The sequence below is a fragment of the Artibeus jamaicensis genome, unplaced genomic scaffold (assembly GCF_021234435.1).
Source record: "Artibeus jamaicensis isolate MK-2021 breed Jamaican fruit bat unplaced genomic scaffold, CSHL_Jam_final contig_585, whole genome shotgun sequence".
NCBI classification, from domain to species: domain Eukaryota; kingdom Metazoa; phylum Chordata; class Mammalia; order Chiroptera; family Phyllostomidae; genus Artibeus; species Artibeus jamaicensis.
In genome coordinates, this window is record NW_026521894.1 from 20,258,542 (window position 1) to 20,276,305 (window position 17,764).

Consider the following 17,764-nt stretch of genomic DNA (forward strand, 5'->3'; position numbering starts at 1 on the left):
CCCCTCAGAGAAATACTGAGTTTTAAATAATCATTGGTTAATTATCACAACTTTTAAAGCAATTATTTGTAATTACCATATAAGCTCCTACTATTATTGAATAGTTTGCGCATCTACTATGTGCCAGGCAATGTGCTTGGTGCCTGTGTGCATTATATCACTTCATAGTCTCAGTAATCTAGGAAGGTTGATGTTAAAGTGTCTACTGTTATTTCCTTCCCTTACAGCAAAACGTGCTCTTTAACATTTGAGTTAATGCCATAGACTGACTTTTTAATGAATTTGTTCTATTACTAAAGATTTTTTCTTAATAGACACTTGCAGAAGTCCAGTTGGAAAGGTTCAGTATTGTATCATTGGGGGTTATCAGGCATCATTAAACTCAGAGACCCCCTCCCTCCACAGCCTTAAATTTACAGGAATTTTAAATCTTTCATGCAGCTCTTGTGTTGGCTGGTAAGCCTCAGTCCTGCCTGGCTGGAGGTTCATGCTTTACTGTGGGTTCTGGTGGGGGGTGGATCACTCTAAAGACTAGGTGGTTAATGGAGAAGAGATATAATGGGAGAATGGATAATCCCCCCTAATGAGTAACAGGCTGTGAACAAGCTTTGACATATTAACTGAATAATCAGAACATAAATGCCCTCACATTTCCACATGCATGCTTATCCATGTATCTGTCAATCTCATTCTCTAAAAATCCACAGTGGGAATTAAGTTTCTTAATACCTATTTTCTTGTATGCTAGCACTATGATTACAGACACCTTGTCTTAAAGAAAGACTTTGGAGAATCTGCCCAGCAGATATTTGGGGCTTAATAAATGAATTACTATCACTTTCAGAAAGGAAAATATGAGATAAAAGTAGCTGGCTTAGGGGTTTAAACATTGGACTGAAAGCGGCAACTCCTGACACCACATGATGCTTTGAGCAGTGCTACCAGTGCTCTCAGGGACCCAGAAGAGTCCACAGGGTCCACATTTGTTTGGCATTCATTTTTGTAAGATAAATTTTCCTTTTCATCAAATATATCTGTGTTCCAGTTATAGTATTTACTCAGCTTAAAATTGGGGAAGATGATATCAGTCAGGTGGAAATATTTATTTGTAAATTTCTTTAATGCCACAGAAATGGTTACTAGAAGTAGGTGATATATGTTAATGATGTCAATTCCTTCAATCTATGAACACGGTATATGTTTCCATTTATTTGCATCTTCCTCATTTCTTTCTTCAGTGTTCTATAGTTTCCTGAGTATAGGTCTTTTACCTCCCTCGTTAAATTTATTCCTAGGTACTTTATTTTTCTTGTTGCTATGGTAAATTGGATTTTTTTGCTAGTTTCTCTTTCTGGTAGTTCATTGCTGGTGTTCAATGCCATCAATTTCTGATTATCAACTTTCTATCCCACTATTTTGCCAAAGTCACTTATTAGGTCAAGTAATTTTTTTGTGGAGACTTATAGGGTTTTCTATGTACACTACCATGTCCTCTACAAATAATGACAGCTTTACTTCCTCCTTTCCAATTTGAATGCTTTTAATTTCTTTTCTTGTTTGATCACTGTGGCTAGGACTTCTAGTATGATGTTGAATAAAAGTGGTGAAAGCAGATATCCTTGTCTTGTTCCTGATCTTAAGGGGAAACTTTTTTGTTTTTGTCCATTGAATATAATGTTGGCAGTAGATTTCTCATATGTGATCTGTATTATATTAAGGTATGTTCCCTCTATTCCCACTTTGCTGAATGTTTTTATCATAAATGGGTGCTAGGTTTTATCAAATGTCCTTTTTACCCAAAGCAACCTATGGATTCAAAGCAATTCCTATTAAAATACCAATGGCATATTTTATAGATCTAGAACAAATATTCCAAACATTTATATGGAAACAAAAATGACCCTGAATAACCTTGGCAATTTTAAGAAAAAAGAACAAAGTAGAAGGGATCATAATATCTGACATAAAACTGTATTACAAGCCACTGTAATCAAAATAGTTTGATACTGTCATAAGAGCAGACACATACATCAATGGAACAGAATAGAGAGCCTGTAAATAAACCTATGTTTCTATGGTGAATTAATATTTGACAAAGGAGGCACAAACATAGAATAGAGTAAAAATAGTCTCTTCAATAGATGGTGTTGGAAGAATTGAACTGGTATCTGCAAAAAATGAAACTAGACCACCAACCTATACCATACACCAGAATAAACTCAAAATGGATAAAAGACTTAAATGTAAGTCGTAGTACCATAAAAATCCTAAAGAAAAACATAAGCAGTAAATTTTCAGATATCCTACATAGCAATATTTTTGCTGATAAAGCTCCTCAGGCAAAGAAAAAAATAAAGAAATAGAGCTGTATCAAATTAAAAAGCTTGTGCATGGCTAAAGAAACCATCGTGAAAATGAAAAGGGAACTGACTGTATAGGAGAACATATTTTGCCAATGATACATCAAACAAGGGTTTACTCTCCAAAATATACAAAGAACTCATAAAACTCAACACCAAGAAGACAAACAATACAATTTAAAAAGGGCAAGGGACCTGAATAGACACTTCCCCAAGGAGGACATACAGAGGGCTCATAGGCATATGAAAAAATGCTCAGCATCACTAGCCATCAGAGAGATGCAAATTAAAACCACAATGAGCTATCACCTCACTTCAGTCAGGGTGGCCATCATTAATAAATCAACAAACAACAAGTGTTGGGGAGGATGTGGAGAAAAGGGAACCGTTGTGCACTGTTGGTGGGAATGCAGACTGCTGCAGCCATTGCAGAAAACTGTGTAGAACTTCCTCAAAAAACTAAAAATGGAACTGCCTTTGGACCCAGTGATCCCACTGCTGGGAACATACCCTAAGAATCCTGACACATCAATTCAAAAGAAGTTATGAAGCCCTATGTTCATAGCAGCACAATTTACAATAGCCAAGTGCTGGAAACAGCCTAAATGCCACCTGTAGATGAGTGGATCACAAGACTGTGGTACATTTACACAAAGGAATACTATGCAGCAGAAAACAGAAGAAATTCCTACCTCTTGTAACAACATAGTTGGAACCAGAGACTATTATGCTAAGTGAAGTAAGCTGGTTGGTAAAATACAAATGCCATATGATCTCACTCAAAAGAGGAATCTAATGAACAGAATAAATTAACACAAAGTAGAACCAGAGACATGGAAACGTGAAACAGACTGACAGCTGCCAGAGGCATGGGGGTAGGGGGGTAATTGCAGAAAGAAGGGGAAGGAATCAGTCAAAAAACATGTATGAATGACTCACAGACATTGACGATGGTGTGGGGATTGACTGTGGGAGTGGAATGTGGCCTGGGCAGAGGAGGGCAAGGAGGGGAAAATTGGGACAACTGTAATAGAATAACAACAATAATTTTAAAAAGTAGGTGATAGCCCTGGCTGGTGTAGCTCAGTGCATTGAGCGCAGGCCTGCAAACAAAAGGGTCATGGTTAGATTCCCAGTCAGGGCACGTGCCTGGGTTGCAGGCCAGTTCCCAGCGGGGGATGCATGAGAGGCAACCATACATTGATATTTCTCTCCTTTTCTCCTTCCCTTCCCCTCTAAAAATAAATAAATAAAATCTTTAAAAAAATAAAGTAGCTGATAAAAACTAAAATGCTTGGACCAAAGTGTGCCCTCCTATTTCCAACCAACCCTAAAAATGTTTAGTGTAGTCACCCACTTAGAATATATTTTTGCTTTTCTCTTTTGAAGCTGAGAGAAAAAGCAATGCCCAAGTGAGAACTGAACTGGGAATAGAGGGGTCATGTGCAGAGGCAGCACTCGGCAAAGAGCTGCTCCCATCCTTTAACATGAATCAATGAAGGAGAGGAACGCAGCAGGAGAAATAAGGTCTGACCCTGTGTGCTGTAAGTGGATGACATATTCGGATCTACTTATAAAAACCTCCTCAGGGACCAATGTGGAAATGACTAATAATTTGTTTTGGACAAAAAGAATCTTCCTGTTCTAGGTTGGATAAAAGGAATTAGAAAGAAGGTCTTTTCCTTTTAACAGAACTTTTCTTCAAAGAGCCCCACAGTCATGGTCATGCCCATTTTGCACAAAATCACAGGGCATTCTGAAATGCACTGGTACTCACATAACAGGGAACCAGTTCTCCCCTCAGACATTCCCAGTGGGTGGTTATGTATTTAGGGGTGCTGCATCCACACTTTTAGGTCACTGGGGGGTCCAGTTAATGAATGCACTGAAAGATCAGGATGTTTGGTGTCCTAGAGACCAAAGAATGGTATTATTGAATTAATGTTTCACTTATCATTTGGATGGCTCCATATCATGAAGCCGCGTCAACTATCAGTAAATGGCACCCCAGTGGCCAAGAAGCGTCAATGGGCCTATTGCAAACTTGCCCTGCATTCATTTCTGCTCAAGGTCTTTCTTTCTTCCCATTAAATACAGCTGGACAATCAAAAGAAGAAAAGTCATACCTGTAGTATTCATCTCCCACAAAAAAAAGGGTCTTCTGTGAATCCTTGAGATAGACGGCAGCATCTATTCGCTGCACATACCTTGGAAACCCATAGTCATAAATAGTCCGAGGAGGACCCTGCATTTGGAATCCTCTTGTTATCCAGTAGTGGGGGCCTGAAAACAGAAATTAAAGTTTACAAAAACCTATACCACTTAGTGGTGTACCTCACTCATGAGGACTTGCATGCAGGAATCATAAATGGGGCTGGTTAAAATTGGCCCTGGAGGCATCTCCCAACCACAAATAAACAAAGGCAAAATACAATACCTTGGCATTGGTATTGTTCTCACATTGAGATCTATGTTGGCTTCCGTTAATGAGAGGCTATCAGGAGGGTATACAGTGCCACTCTGAGCAGAGGTCATGGGGACAGGAATCAAGTTCCTACCTCCCTGGTCACTGTCCCTTAGCATAAAACCTCATTAGGGTAAAGGCTTTGCTCTGAGAACAGTTTGATCATCACAATCAATTCTGTTATTGTCACAGGACAAGGAGGTGTCATTTCATACTCCACCTGAGGAGGAGCGACCAAAATATGTTCCATGACCACTGACCAAACGCAGACAGTGCTACATATTTCAAACACACTGGGCACCGCCCTCTGCCGTGTAGGGCGGGGGTCTCCAACCTCAGGGCCGCAGACTGGTACAGGTCTGGGTCTGTTAGGAACCAGGCGGCACAGCAGGAGGTGAGCTCCAGTGTAGTGTGCTTGAATCATCCTGAAACCATTCCACACCCCTGTCTGCGGAAAAATTGTCTTCCAGGAAACTGGTCCCTGGTGCCCAAGAGGTTAGGGACCCCTGCAGTAGGATACCTTTAAAGAAGTAGGCAGTGCCCCTCTCAGCCACTTCGTAAGCTGCATCCACATTGGACATAAGCTGGGGAAAGGAGCTGGTAATGGTGCTGGGCCGGATCCCTGCCATCAGGTGAACCTGCCGACGCCAGAAAATCCTATTGGGCCATCCAAAAGAAATAAAGATCAAGGGTTGATTTAGATCTTAAACTGAACCGAAATGTACTGCACACCACACTTCCGAGACCACTGCTAAATGCCTCTTGCCCTTGTCTTGTTTTTAAGAACATACATTTTTTATCTTAGTAAACAGTTTCTTCTCTTATTTCATTCTCTTAGCATCTCTACAATTCCCCTTTTTTCAAGGATGGTCAAAATACTGAAAGATATAGTGAAGAAATGACTTCAAAGGTTTACACATGTAAGCCATGCACCTTCCTATTGAAAGTATCATTTGATATAAATTTTATTTGCCTATCCTGATCTTTTAAAAATTAAAATCTCACAAAGATAAATATTATCCAGGTGAGCATTGTAAACATTACATAAATGAACCCAAATTGTGTGGTCAGAAGGTGCCAATTATTCCTAGTAAAAACAGCAAACATGTTAATTATAGGTTTTGGGTTGCTTCTGTACTTATCTATTGAAAGTGTTTGCAACCTTGAACCTGACTGCTTATTAACAGAAAATACGGTAGCACACAGATTAAGTTTAGGTTTAGCAGGATCCACTTACCCAATATTATTTCCATAAAACTATGGCAGGACATGTGAATGTTGTTGGTTGAAACTTGCAATGTAAATGTGGTCCATTATGATTTTTCAGACAAAAATTATTTTTGTAAATTACAAATAGTTGACTCCACAGAAGCTAGAGTCAATACAGAAAACTATTTGTGGACAAGGAAACTGTCATAAAATTTTGACATTTAACTTTCCATGTAGTGACTTAAGGAACTCCTCAAATCTCCTGTTGAGTTTCCTATTCAATTAATTTAACAAATATTTATGGGACATCAAGGATGAAACATTGAACAAGACCTAGGCCCTGCCCTCAAGCAGCTTGTAGTCATTCTAGTAGTAGAGACAGGTAAGTAATTGGGGCATTCTAATTCAGAGGGGTCAGAATTAAGGGGTAAGTCCTGGATGCTCTGGGAACGCACAGAAGGGACACCTCATCATTTAGGGGTTGGTGAAAGCACCCCAGATGAGGCACTTTAAGCTGATGATGAAATCTAAAAGAGAGCTGTGCTGGGAAAAATATTTCTTTGTGTTTCCTAAGTGGCATCATGGGGCAGAAGGGAAAGCACATTATGTTTTAGAGGATGTAGGCTGGAATTCCGACTGACCAGTGTCTCCAAGCCTCAGTTTCATCATCTCTCAAATGTGGATAACACCTGTCCTAACTCCTAAGGTTATTACGAGGATAAAATGAGATTATGCCTCTGAAAATGCATTATAAACATATTATATATTATAATTATAAAAATTATGATTTGCTTAGGCCTTAACCACCCACTAATTGGAAACCCACCATAAACCATACACAAGTGGCAGGAGTCCATTTAGGGTATACTGCCTTGGCTTAGGCCCAACACATTACAGCCTCACCTGGAATATAGTATTACCAGATGAAAAACTGAGACCCAGAGTGGCTGATGGGCCCCAAGTTCATCTGGCGGTTAGGGGGAGACAAATCCGAATTGGACTGCAGCTGTCCTGATTTTCATCACATACCCTGTCTCATCTACTTGCTCATTCCCAGCCTGTGATCCTTGGTTTGGTTTTGTTTATAACTTGGCCCCTTGTCCAATCAGGCCTAGCTTTTTCTGACAGCAAGAGGGATTCCTTTCTCTTTCTTTCCTTCGCCATCACAAAATGAGCACAGATTTGGGTATCCAGAGGATTGGGTAGTACAAACTGATAAACAGATCCTGTCAATAGTCCATAATCTGATCTTTGATAAGGAGGCCAAAACCATGGATTAATTGAGAAATTGAGGACTTCTGCCAAGATGGAGGTGTAGGTGGAAGCACTGCACCTTCTCACACAACCAAGTTTAAAAACAACAAAGTTTTAGCAACAAAAACGCAGCCAAACCACAGAAAATTGAACTACACGGAAGTCTGACAACAACGAACCCTTCAGCCAAACCGGTAAGAGGGGCAGAGCCAGTAGCACAGCAGGGTTGGGCAGGAAAGATCCACCAGACCGACTGGGGCGCGCAACCCAGGCACGCTGGCAGCTGTAGGCAGATCCCAGGTGTGGAGTAGTGAGCGAACCCACTGAGAGCGCAAGGCAGTGGACCCACTGAGGGCTGACCACAGTCTTCCAGGAAATCCAAGAAGCTCAGAGAGTCCCAAAGAAGTTGGACCCGAGAAGAAACACACCAAGGCACATCATCATTACATTAGCCAAGATTAAAATGAAGGAGAGAATCCTAGAAGCAGCAAGAGATAAGGGGACAGTCACCTACCAAGGAGTTCCCATCAGACTGTCAGTGGATTTCTCAAAAGAGACCTTACAGGCAAGAAGGGGCTGGAAAGAAGTATTCCAAGTCATGAAAGCTAAAGACCTACATCCAAGATTGATCTATCCAGCAAAGCTTTCATTTAGAATGGAAGGACAGATAAAGTGCTTCTCAGATGAGATCAAATTCAAGGAGTTCATCATCACCAAGCCCTCATTATATGAAATGTTAAAGGGACTTATCTAAGAAAAAGAAGATAAAAAAGATGAACAGTGAAAGGACAGCAAACTCACAGTTATTAACAACCACACCTAAAACAAAAACAAATTAAGAGGACAGCTAGATCAGGAGCAGAACCACAGAAATGAAGATCACATGAAGGGTTAGCAACAAGGGAGTGGGAGAAGGAGAAGGGGGGAGAAGGTACAGAAAATAAGTAGCATAGATGGTAGGTAGAAAATAGATAGGGGGGAGGGCAAGAACAGTATGGGAAATATAGAATCTAAAGAACTTGAGACACATGGTCATAAACTAAAGGGGGGAATGGTGGGGGAGGGGTGTGCAGGGTGGAGGGGAATGAAGGGGGGAATAGAACTGTAATGGCATAATCAATAAAATATATTTTTAAAAAATTAAAAAATAAACACCCTGGTAAAAATAAAAAAATTTTGAGAAATTGATCAGGGATCTGAAAAGCAAGTGTTTTCTAATTAATTCAATTTACCCACCATCCTGAAGTGCTGATTCTGTTGAAGTCACCATGCTAGGTACTTACTAGGTGCGGCATGTGCATTTCAGGGATTATAATGGGGGGAGTGAGGAAGGGGGAAAGCAGGGAGGGAGGGGATAGATGCACCCTTTGATAAATAGGCTCAATCTGAATTTTGTCTCTGATGAGGAACAGCGGACTTTCCCCCTGGGCACCTTGAAGCTGGGATGCATTTCCTTTCATTTCTCATTTTAAAATCAGTAAGGGACTCTAAGCAAAATTGAACCCTGTCTTTTATTTGAAGTTATGGGACACTGAACTCCCAAGTAACTCAATGTGAGAGGTAGTAAAATGTAGTGATTAAGTGCAGGCAAACTAAAAAGGTACTTTTAGAACTTTTTACCAGTGGTAGAATCTTAAATTCCTTACTACATAAGCCTGGATTTAGGTATTGTGAGAACTGAATTGAGACAGAGTAGTTCTTCTAAGCCAAGTGCGGTTCTGTGCCCTGGGGGAGGGACATTGGCAATGTCTGGTGACCATTTTGGTGTTACAGCTGGGCCTGGCCAGAGCTACTAGAGTCTAATGGTGGCCACTAAACATCCTAAAGTGCACGGGACAGCCCAGTACAACAAAAACCTGTCTGGCACAAAATATCAGTAGTGTCAAAGTGGAGACACCATGGTTTAAACACCGTTATGACATATAATGCATACACTGTATGCATAAGATAGAAACAAACTCTAGCCGTTAAGTATCACACATTCCAAAAGTAATCTACAATCATGAAAAATTTCATTATGTCAATGAAAAAAATTATATCTGGTTGGTAATAAAGCAGCAGAACACATATTCAGAGGATTCACAATCTCAGAACTATAGATTACAATAATAAATAATTAAAATTGACAAAAGAGAGTATAGTAACCTCCTAATACACCCATAAATGAACTTAAAATATAAACTACTCCTCTGCCCCCAAATCCACAAACTTGTTGGAAAAGAACTGCTGCAGAGGCCCATTAAAACCGGTAATGACGGGGACTTCCCACCAAGATGGAGGCGTAGGTGGGAATACTGTACCTCCTCGTACAACCAAATTTAAGGACAGCAAAGGTTTAGAATCAAAAACACAACCAAAACAGACAGAAAATTGAACCGTACCAAAGTCTGACAAAAATGAACCATTCATCCAGGTGGGTAAGAGGGACAGAGTTGGCAGCGGGCAGAGAGGAGTCCTGGGCAGGAAGAGGTGGTGGTTGGCAGAGACAGGCGCAGAGACTAAACGAGCAAACCCAGTGAGGTTCACAGGCATCTGGCTGACCGTGGACACACATTCGAGCACAGATAAACCAGGCAGGTTTAAAAATGGTCAGTGAGACAAACCGTACAACCCAGGGCCCCAGCAATGGGAAATAAAGCCTAAAAACACCAACTGAAAAAACTTTCGGGGGTTGAGGTGCCAGGAGAGGTGCCCAGTCTCATAGGAGAGTTCGTTGGGGAGACCCACAGGGTTCTGGAGGGTGCACAAGCCTACACATCCGGGAACCTGCACCAGAAGGGCCCAATTTGCTTGTGGGAAGCAGCAGAGGGGACCAAAATCCAAGAGAGAGCAGAAAAACACACCATTGCCCCTCTCTGACCCCACCTCCACATACAGCGTCACAACCCAGTGACCTGGGTTGCCCTGCCCTGTTAGGTGTGAACATCTAAGGCTCCACACCTCACATGTAACAGGTGCAAACAGACCAAAACATTATGGCTCAAGAAGAAAAACAGCTCAAAGCCCCAGAGCCAATACCTATAAGCAACAAAGAGATAGCCAACCAATCAGATGCACAGTTCAAAACATTGGTGATCAAGATGCTCACAGAACTGGTTGATTTTGGTTGCAAATTCGATGAAAAAATGAAGACTAAACTAATTGAAATGAATGGAAATGCACAGGGAACTAATAGTGATGAAAACAAAAGTGGAACTAAAATCAATGGAGTAGACCAGAAGGAAAGAAGAAACAACCAAACAGAAAAGGATGAAGAAGCAAGAATTCAAAAAAATGAGGAGAGGCTTAGGAACCTCCAGGACATCTTTAAATGTTCCAACATCCAAATTATAGGGGTACCAGAAGAGGAAGAGGAAGACCAACAAGTGGAAAATTTATTTGAACAAATAATAAAGGAGAATGTCCCCAATCTGGCAAAGGAAATAGACTTCCAGGAAGTCCAGGAAGCTCAGAGAGTCCCAAAGAAGGTGGACCCAAGAAGGAACACACCAAGGCACATCATCATTACAATAGCCAAGATGAAAATGAAGGAGAGAATCCTAGAAGCAGCAAGAGATAAGGGGACAGTCACCTACCAAGGAGTTCCCATCAGACTGTCAGTGGATTTCTCAAAAGAGACCTTACAGGCAAGAAGAGGCTGGAAAGAAGTATTCCAAGTCATGAAATCCAAAGACCTACATCCAACATTGCTCTATCCAGCAAAGCTATCATTTAGATGGAAGGGCAGATAAAGTGCTTCTCAGATAAGGGTCAAGTTCAAGGAGTTCATCATCACCAAGCCCTTATTATGTGAAATGTTAAAGGGACTTATCTAAGAAAAAGAAGATTAAAAATATGAACAGTAAAAGGGCAGCAAACTCACAATTATTAACAGCCACACCTAAAACATAAGCAAACTAAGTGGACAACTAGATCAGAAGTGAACCATAGATCACATGGAGGGTTAGCAACAGAGAAGTGGGAGGAGTGGGGGAGAAGGTACAGAGAATAAGTAGCATAGACGGTAGGTAGAAAATAGACAGGGGAAGGGCAAGAATAGTATGGGAAATGTAGAAGCTAAAGAACTTGTGACACATGGACTTGACCTAAAGGGGGGGAATGTGGGGGAGGGAATGTGCAGGGTGGAGGAGAATGAAGGGGAGGAATGGGACAACTGTAATGTCATAATCAATAAAATATATTAAAAAAACTGATAATAAAAACAGATAAAGAGATCATATCAATAATCTGTAATCTTATTTTTGATAAAGAATCCAAAACAATGGAACTTATTGATATAGTGGACCTGCAGATTAGATATTTAGCTGTACTGTTATTTTTATCTGCCTGGGAGCCAGTGCTGTGCCTGGCACATACTCAGGGCTCAATAAATATTTGTTGGTGAAATAAATGGGTGCCAGAGGGTTGAACAGAACTTATTTGATCATCGATTTTCATATTCTCTGCAGTTTTCACTCCCTTTTACTAAAGATTAGTAACTAGTTCATCGGGTTTGAGATTAGGTCACTGGTGAACTTCCCCTGGCTCATTGCAGCTCTTGGCTGGCCCTGTGAGCTCCTGGGGGGCAGGGTCATGTGTTAGTCATCCTTTAAACCTCAGTTTAGCAGAGTGCCTGCCACACCTGGGGAACTGATTCATGTTTGTCAAACCTCTGTTCTTTTTTTATTCTACCCAACCATCCTCACTCCCATCTTTCTAAGATGATCTCATCTGTCTTTCATTTTCAGGAGATGCCTTCCTCTCCTGTTTGCTGGACTGTCGAGGTAATCCAGCACGAGCTGAATGGGCACCTTGATTTTCCATCCTCTTCAACTCTTTACTCTCCCTGACTCTGTTTTCTCTGTCATCCTTTTCCCTAGTTTCAGGGGGAAGAGGTGCCTTTCTTCTTTCTATCTTTCTGGACTGCTGCTCCTCTGCCCTGAGATGGTGCTGCTGTGATAGAAGCCAGGGATGCTTGAAACTTTGTTTTATCCTCGGATATGTGACCTCATGTGAGTCACTTACTGTTTCTGAGACTCAAGTACATTCTGTCAAATAAGAGTGGAAACAATACTAATACAGTGCTAGTACTCTAAAGGATCAATTGAGACCATGTGTATGAAGGCATTTTATAAACTCTGGACTATACTTACAATTATCTGTAGACACTTTAAAAAGGCAGGTTTTCACTCTACAAATTTATTAATTGGTGATATATAAAACTTCAATTTAGAGTTTATCAATAGAGCCATGTTTCTTTCTAAACTTATCTCCCTGCTATGAAATGTTTCTGTCACTGGAAACTTTGAAGTACAAACTGTCACAACTGCTGGCTGAGAAACCATTCGTTTTGAGGGGTTCCCTAGCCAGTTTGCTTTATCAGAGTATTTTAGAGGACAAGAAATCAACCTTGCACCACCCATCTCACTGAGCCCAAGCAAAATACAGCTTATGAATGAAAACCCATGCTGAGAGAGTGGTATGGGGTAAAGCTGTGCTCAGTTCCCTTGAGTTAACTGTTTATAACCATCTGAGAAGCTTAGTTCCCTTAAATTAACTGTTTATAACCATTTTATAACCATTGTATAACGATGATGGGGCACTGTATTTATCAACCATAACCTGTGAAGATGTAAAGAATCCCCTTCTTAGCCAGAAGGAGGGAGGTCAGAAGAAATAATGAACCTGGAATCTTAGTAGGCCTTCTGCCTCTGAATTTTTAATACATAAAAGAGAATCAGTCTAAGTCAATACAATGCTGTTCATTGACTTTCAGTGATGCAACCTTGTAGAACAGACACTCCTCCAGGGAGGCTGGGAGGAAGGAACACTTCCTCTTCAGTGGTGCTGACTTTCCTCAAGCCCATGGAACCCTGGGAAATGCTAGATTCCCAACATACTATCTAACAGCAGTGGTTACTGAGTTTATTGCCCTTCCTTTGCACAGTGCTATGCATTTCTTTTTTCTACTGGTTCCTTTTCACATCTTCAAACATGTCCAGGTATTTCTTATCTTGAAAAATGCTCATTTGACCCTGCTACCTTTTCCTGCTCTGAACTTACCTTCCCTTGTTATCAGGATTCTCAAACAAATGACCTCTGTTAGCTCCCCATCAATGTTCTCTCCCTCCACATCATCTGGTTTCCTCCCTCCCTGCTCCACGGAAATGACACTCCTCCATTATACTGGCCAGCCCTCCCTTGTCTTCAGTTCTCAATCTGGTGACCTTGGGAGGCATTTCCACTGGTATCCACTAAAAAAAGTCTCTTTTATCTGATCTGTTTGGGGCACCACTATAGGAATTCTGTCTCCGATGTCAAGTAGATGTAGGTTGAAATTCCTGCTGGAGATAATAACAGTGTGGATTAAACAGGTAAATGTCTGTAAAATGATCAGCACACTGCAAATGATCATAAAATGTCCATTGTCGTTATCATTATCATTAGTGGAGTTGATTTTCACACCTTTAACCATCTCCTTCATGTGGGAGATTCCATTACCTGTGAAGCCTTTGACTTCCCTCTGAGCACCAGCTATTTTCTATAAAATCCCACTAGAATCATCAAAACCTGAAATTCAACACATCTAACACTGGGCTTTTCCTCATGTGCCCCACAAATCTTGAGTTTCCTATTTGTGGGAATTATGCTGCTACTTTTGAGAATTCGTCCCATCACTCTCCTCAGTGAAGGACTGTCCGAGACCTGCTGGTGCCTTCCTCTGAGCACCTTTTTCATTGACCCTTTTTGTCAATTCCCTTGGACACTTGCATACCCTTAGAAATGTCTTTCTTTGCATTCTAATGTAAGATCAGATGTTTTTAAATAAAGAATCCTACTCCGAGAATAAAAGAGAATGAGGAGAAGCCTATCAGTCACATTTGGGAAACCCAGTTAAGAACATCCCCCTCCTGTGGCTGTTTGGCTGACAGGCAGGCCACAGGCCAGGAGCAGCCCCAAGTGCTTTCCTACTAACTCACATGGACACAGTCAAGGGGCAAAAGTGCAACCAAGTTGCTTGGTGCTTCTATTGGTGGCTCCACTGCATAATCAGAAGGTTTTCTATGCAAGTGATAGGACTGACTCAAGACTGGGAGTCAGAAGACCAGGGTGGCAATGGAGGGTCTGCTCAGCTGGGGCGCTGGTCTGTCTAGCTTTCTCATCTCTAAAACAAAGAATTTGGACATGCCCGACCTTTATATTTATTTCATTTTAAAAATGCTATTATTTTCTAAGATCTATAGTTGATTGTGATATGCTTAATTTTATTCTTAAAATGATGTTGTATAAAACTCAAAATAACCTGAGAGATGCAAATATAATTTTGGTATGGCTGTAATTGGGTCATTTACCTCTACTTATCCCAAAGTGCCTGAGGAAATCTGGGAAGTCTCAGTACTTTTGTCATCTATTATCAAGAATAAACATATGTAAATTAAATATGTATGGCTTTCCACTTATTATACCTGAAGTTTATTTCTTTTCAAACAGAACATTGGAATGTACCCGTGTACCTTTACACACTATGGACAATATGTAACGGTCTCACAGGGACTTCAAAAGGCACTGCATTCCATCTTGCTTTGGAAACAAACAATGTGGTTATTACATCCACAGTTTGAAATTCTCATCAACAGATTAGTGTTGGTGGTGGGGAATTCCAGGCTTGTGGGTGGGAGAGAACAGACTGGGAGCTCTTTCATAATGGCCCCAGGTTGCCACTGTAGCTGTGACTTGAATGAATTCTTTGTTCTTTGTCCAGGCTTAGTCTGCATTTTGGGACTTTTGGTGACAGCCGATAGAGGGTCAGAGCTACAATCATGAGATTCTTTCTCTGGATGACAAAGTAGGAAGCAGTATAGCAGGGTGGTTAGGAGCACAGGCCCTGCCGTAGGAGAGTGTAGATGTGGGTCCCTGTTCTACCCCTCACCAGCAATGTGTTCTTGAGAAAGTTGCTTACCCTTTCTATGTCTTATAAGAAGAGAATGATTCACACCTCCTTACAGGGCCGTTGTAAGAATTTGATGACAAGTGTTTAGAAAGTAAGTACTGAACACACTCAAGTCACTATTAATATCAGACAACACCTCATTTTAAAATGGACTTGACCAATCTTTCAAGGTCCCATGGACCTTGGGAAACCCAGTGCTACAAGGGGGACCACTCATAATCCCTCCCTGACCACTCATTTCTAAGTGTCTCTCATCCATGCATCTCTTTCTATTCTGTCACCTCTCTCAGTATGTATAGGCAAGACTGTCAAGAGATGTATCTACTTCAAAGAGTCATTGGCAATCGCTAAATGTTCATAGTTTGATAGAGGGTTAAAATTTTTGTTTGCTTTTTAAGAAAACAATTATAATTGCATGGAAAGGCATAATATCTTTAACTTTACAGTTGCCTTTGTTTCTACCTCAGCCACTGATATTTGTCAAAAGAATAAGCTATGTGCTACACCATGGCTAGCATCTCATTTCTTTATCACTGAACAAATGCTGCATGCACCTCTGTGGGCAATAGGATATAAAATGTGACAGTGTTATCCCTTAGACCAGCCAACGTCACTTAGGATGTTCAGGCTCCTTCTGCTGGGTCTCATGTCAGTCACTCCCGAATCAATGCCTACCAGTTCTGTTCAGGTTTACTTTCATTAATAGTCAATACAAAAGTCAATAATCAATGCCTTAATTAAAAAATCAATAAAACTAATGGTAATAAAAATACCTCAAGTTTCCAAGCCTCAATCCCTTGTACATAATTTCTGATTCTCACTAGTTGATATTTATTGAGTCATCACTGTGTGTGGTGCATTACTTGCTCAGGGTCACCTGATCAGTAAGAAGCAGGGTCAGAATTTAAACCAACTTAGCCTGAGGCCAAAGCCTGGATTCTTGAGCTCTTCCTCTAATTTGCCTTTGAAAAGTGGATGCCCATCCATTTTTAAAGATCTAGTTTAAACTGTTTATAATTTTTAAAAATGAGGAATAATCTAGATGTTCATGAGTATGGATCCACTTATGAAGTAATATTATATCTATTCACTGGAGTAATATACAGTATGGGGCAAACGTAAGTTTCCAGTTGTTTCTATGGAAAAGAATGCAATAATGAATACATAATAACATAAGAATAAACTGTTTCACATATTCATAACTGTAAAGCTGCTTTTGCCCCACCCTGTAAACATACATAAAATAAAGGTGAAAATAAAAATTCATTGACATGGAAGAATGAGATGCTGTTGTGTGGGAAAGTTTATACATTATTCTCCTTCACACTTCTAGGACCACCTCATAGTCTGAAGTAAGTCTTGGGCTTACCGGTCCCTGAAGAGTAGGAGTTCCTTGCCCAGCATTGTCACCGCGTCAAAGGATGAGCTGGAGTCACAGACGTCAGGGATGGACGGATTATGAGGCGGGACATCTGGTGCAGTGGGCTTTCCTGGGAACGTTTTCCGAGGTCCTAGGATTCAAAGTGACTTGGTCAAATGGCACCAGGAGTCGGGTCTGGACGCTTCTGCCCCAGAGACCCACTTTCACTGTGTTTGAGAAGGTAACAGGTACAGCTTCGCTAGGTACTGAGTTGTGTGATAAAGGACAAATAATTTAATCTCTCAAAGCCTCAGTCCCCTCATCTGTAAAATGGGAGAGAGCAATAGCAGTACCTACCTCAGGTTTTTGAGAGAATTCTATGGTGCCTGAAAGGACCTGGTAGATTATTGGCACACAGTAAATGTTCAAAGAATGGTAGCTATTATTTTATTAGTAGACAATGACTTCTTTGATAGCTACCGGTGTTCCAGGTGAGAGATGGATTTTAAAGGTTGTCACTGATTGTTTCTTTGTAATTAAGTACTTTGTTCTCAATAAGATGATAACTTCCATGTGTGTTTTCATCCACTCCTGGGTGCCCTGCACTGTGCACAGCGCTTCATGAGGCACGCAGGGAAGACTGAGAACTCTGTGGCGCTGAAGTGCACTGAAGGTGTTTGCTATTTAAAGGCGTCATCTGTGGTATGAGTAACTTGCAGTCCAAGAAACTTTTAATGAAGATGACTTCCCCAGGCTTTTGAACCGCTGAGGACAGAAGCGGAGCACTACGAGGTGAAGGACGCGGAAACTGGAAGGGGCCAGTGGCTTTGTGTCACTGTGCGGAACAGGACTGTCCAACAGTCATGAATCTGAATTGGTCTTTGCATGAGCAGGAGATCAATTTTACTGTGCATTATGCTAAACCACTGAGATCCTGGTGATGTTTATTTTAGCAGCCAAGGTGTATTATTCTTACTACTTCACCTTCCCTGCATCCCCTGGCTTATACATAATAGAATAAACAGTTGGGGGGGTGGTGAGGGGGGAGGCATTTTCTGGTGAGTCCTCTTGTAGAGCAAGGACTTCAAGTCTTAAGGGAAAATCAGTTTCTAGATTTTTCTGCCTTTTATCCAGGAAAGAAAAAGGGTTAAGTTCTAATAGTGTATCAAGATTCCTTCTCATGGAGT

The 17,764-nt window shown here is 41.0% G+C and overlaps 1 protein-coding gene across 1 annotated transcript in view; it reads right to left on the reverse strand.

Annotated features, from left to right (window-relative positions):
* The window catches only part of MMP20 (matrix metallopeptidase 20), a 45,271-nt gene that overhangs the window by 12,850 nt on the left and 14,657 nt on the right, over positions 1 to 17,764 (reverse strand). Inside the window, exons 7-9 of the mRNA XM_037151874.2 lie at positions 16,587 to 16,728; positions 5,345 to 5,481; positions 4,487 to 4,643 (exon numbers count right to left, since the gene is read on the reverse strand). Coding sequence (XP_037007769.2) covers positions 4,487 to 4,643; positions 5,345 to 5,481; positions 16,587 to 16,728 — 436 coding nt within the window. The remainder of the gene's footprint in view (positions 1 to 4,486; positions 4,644 to 5,344; positions 5,482 to 16,586; positions 16,729 to 17,764) is intronic.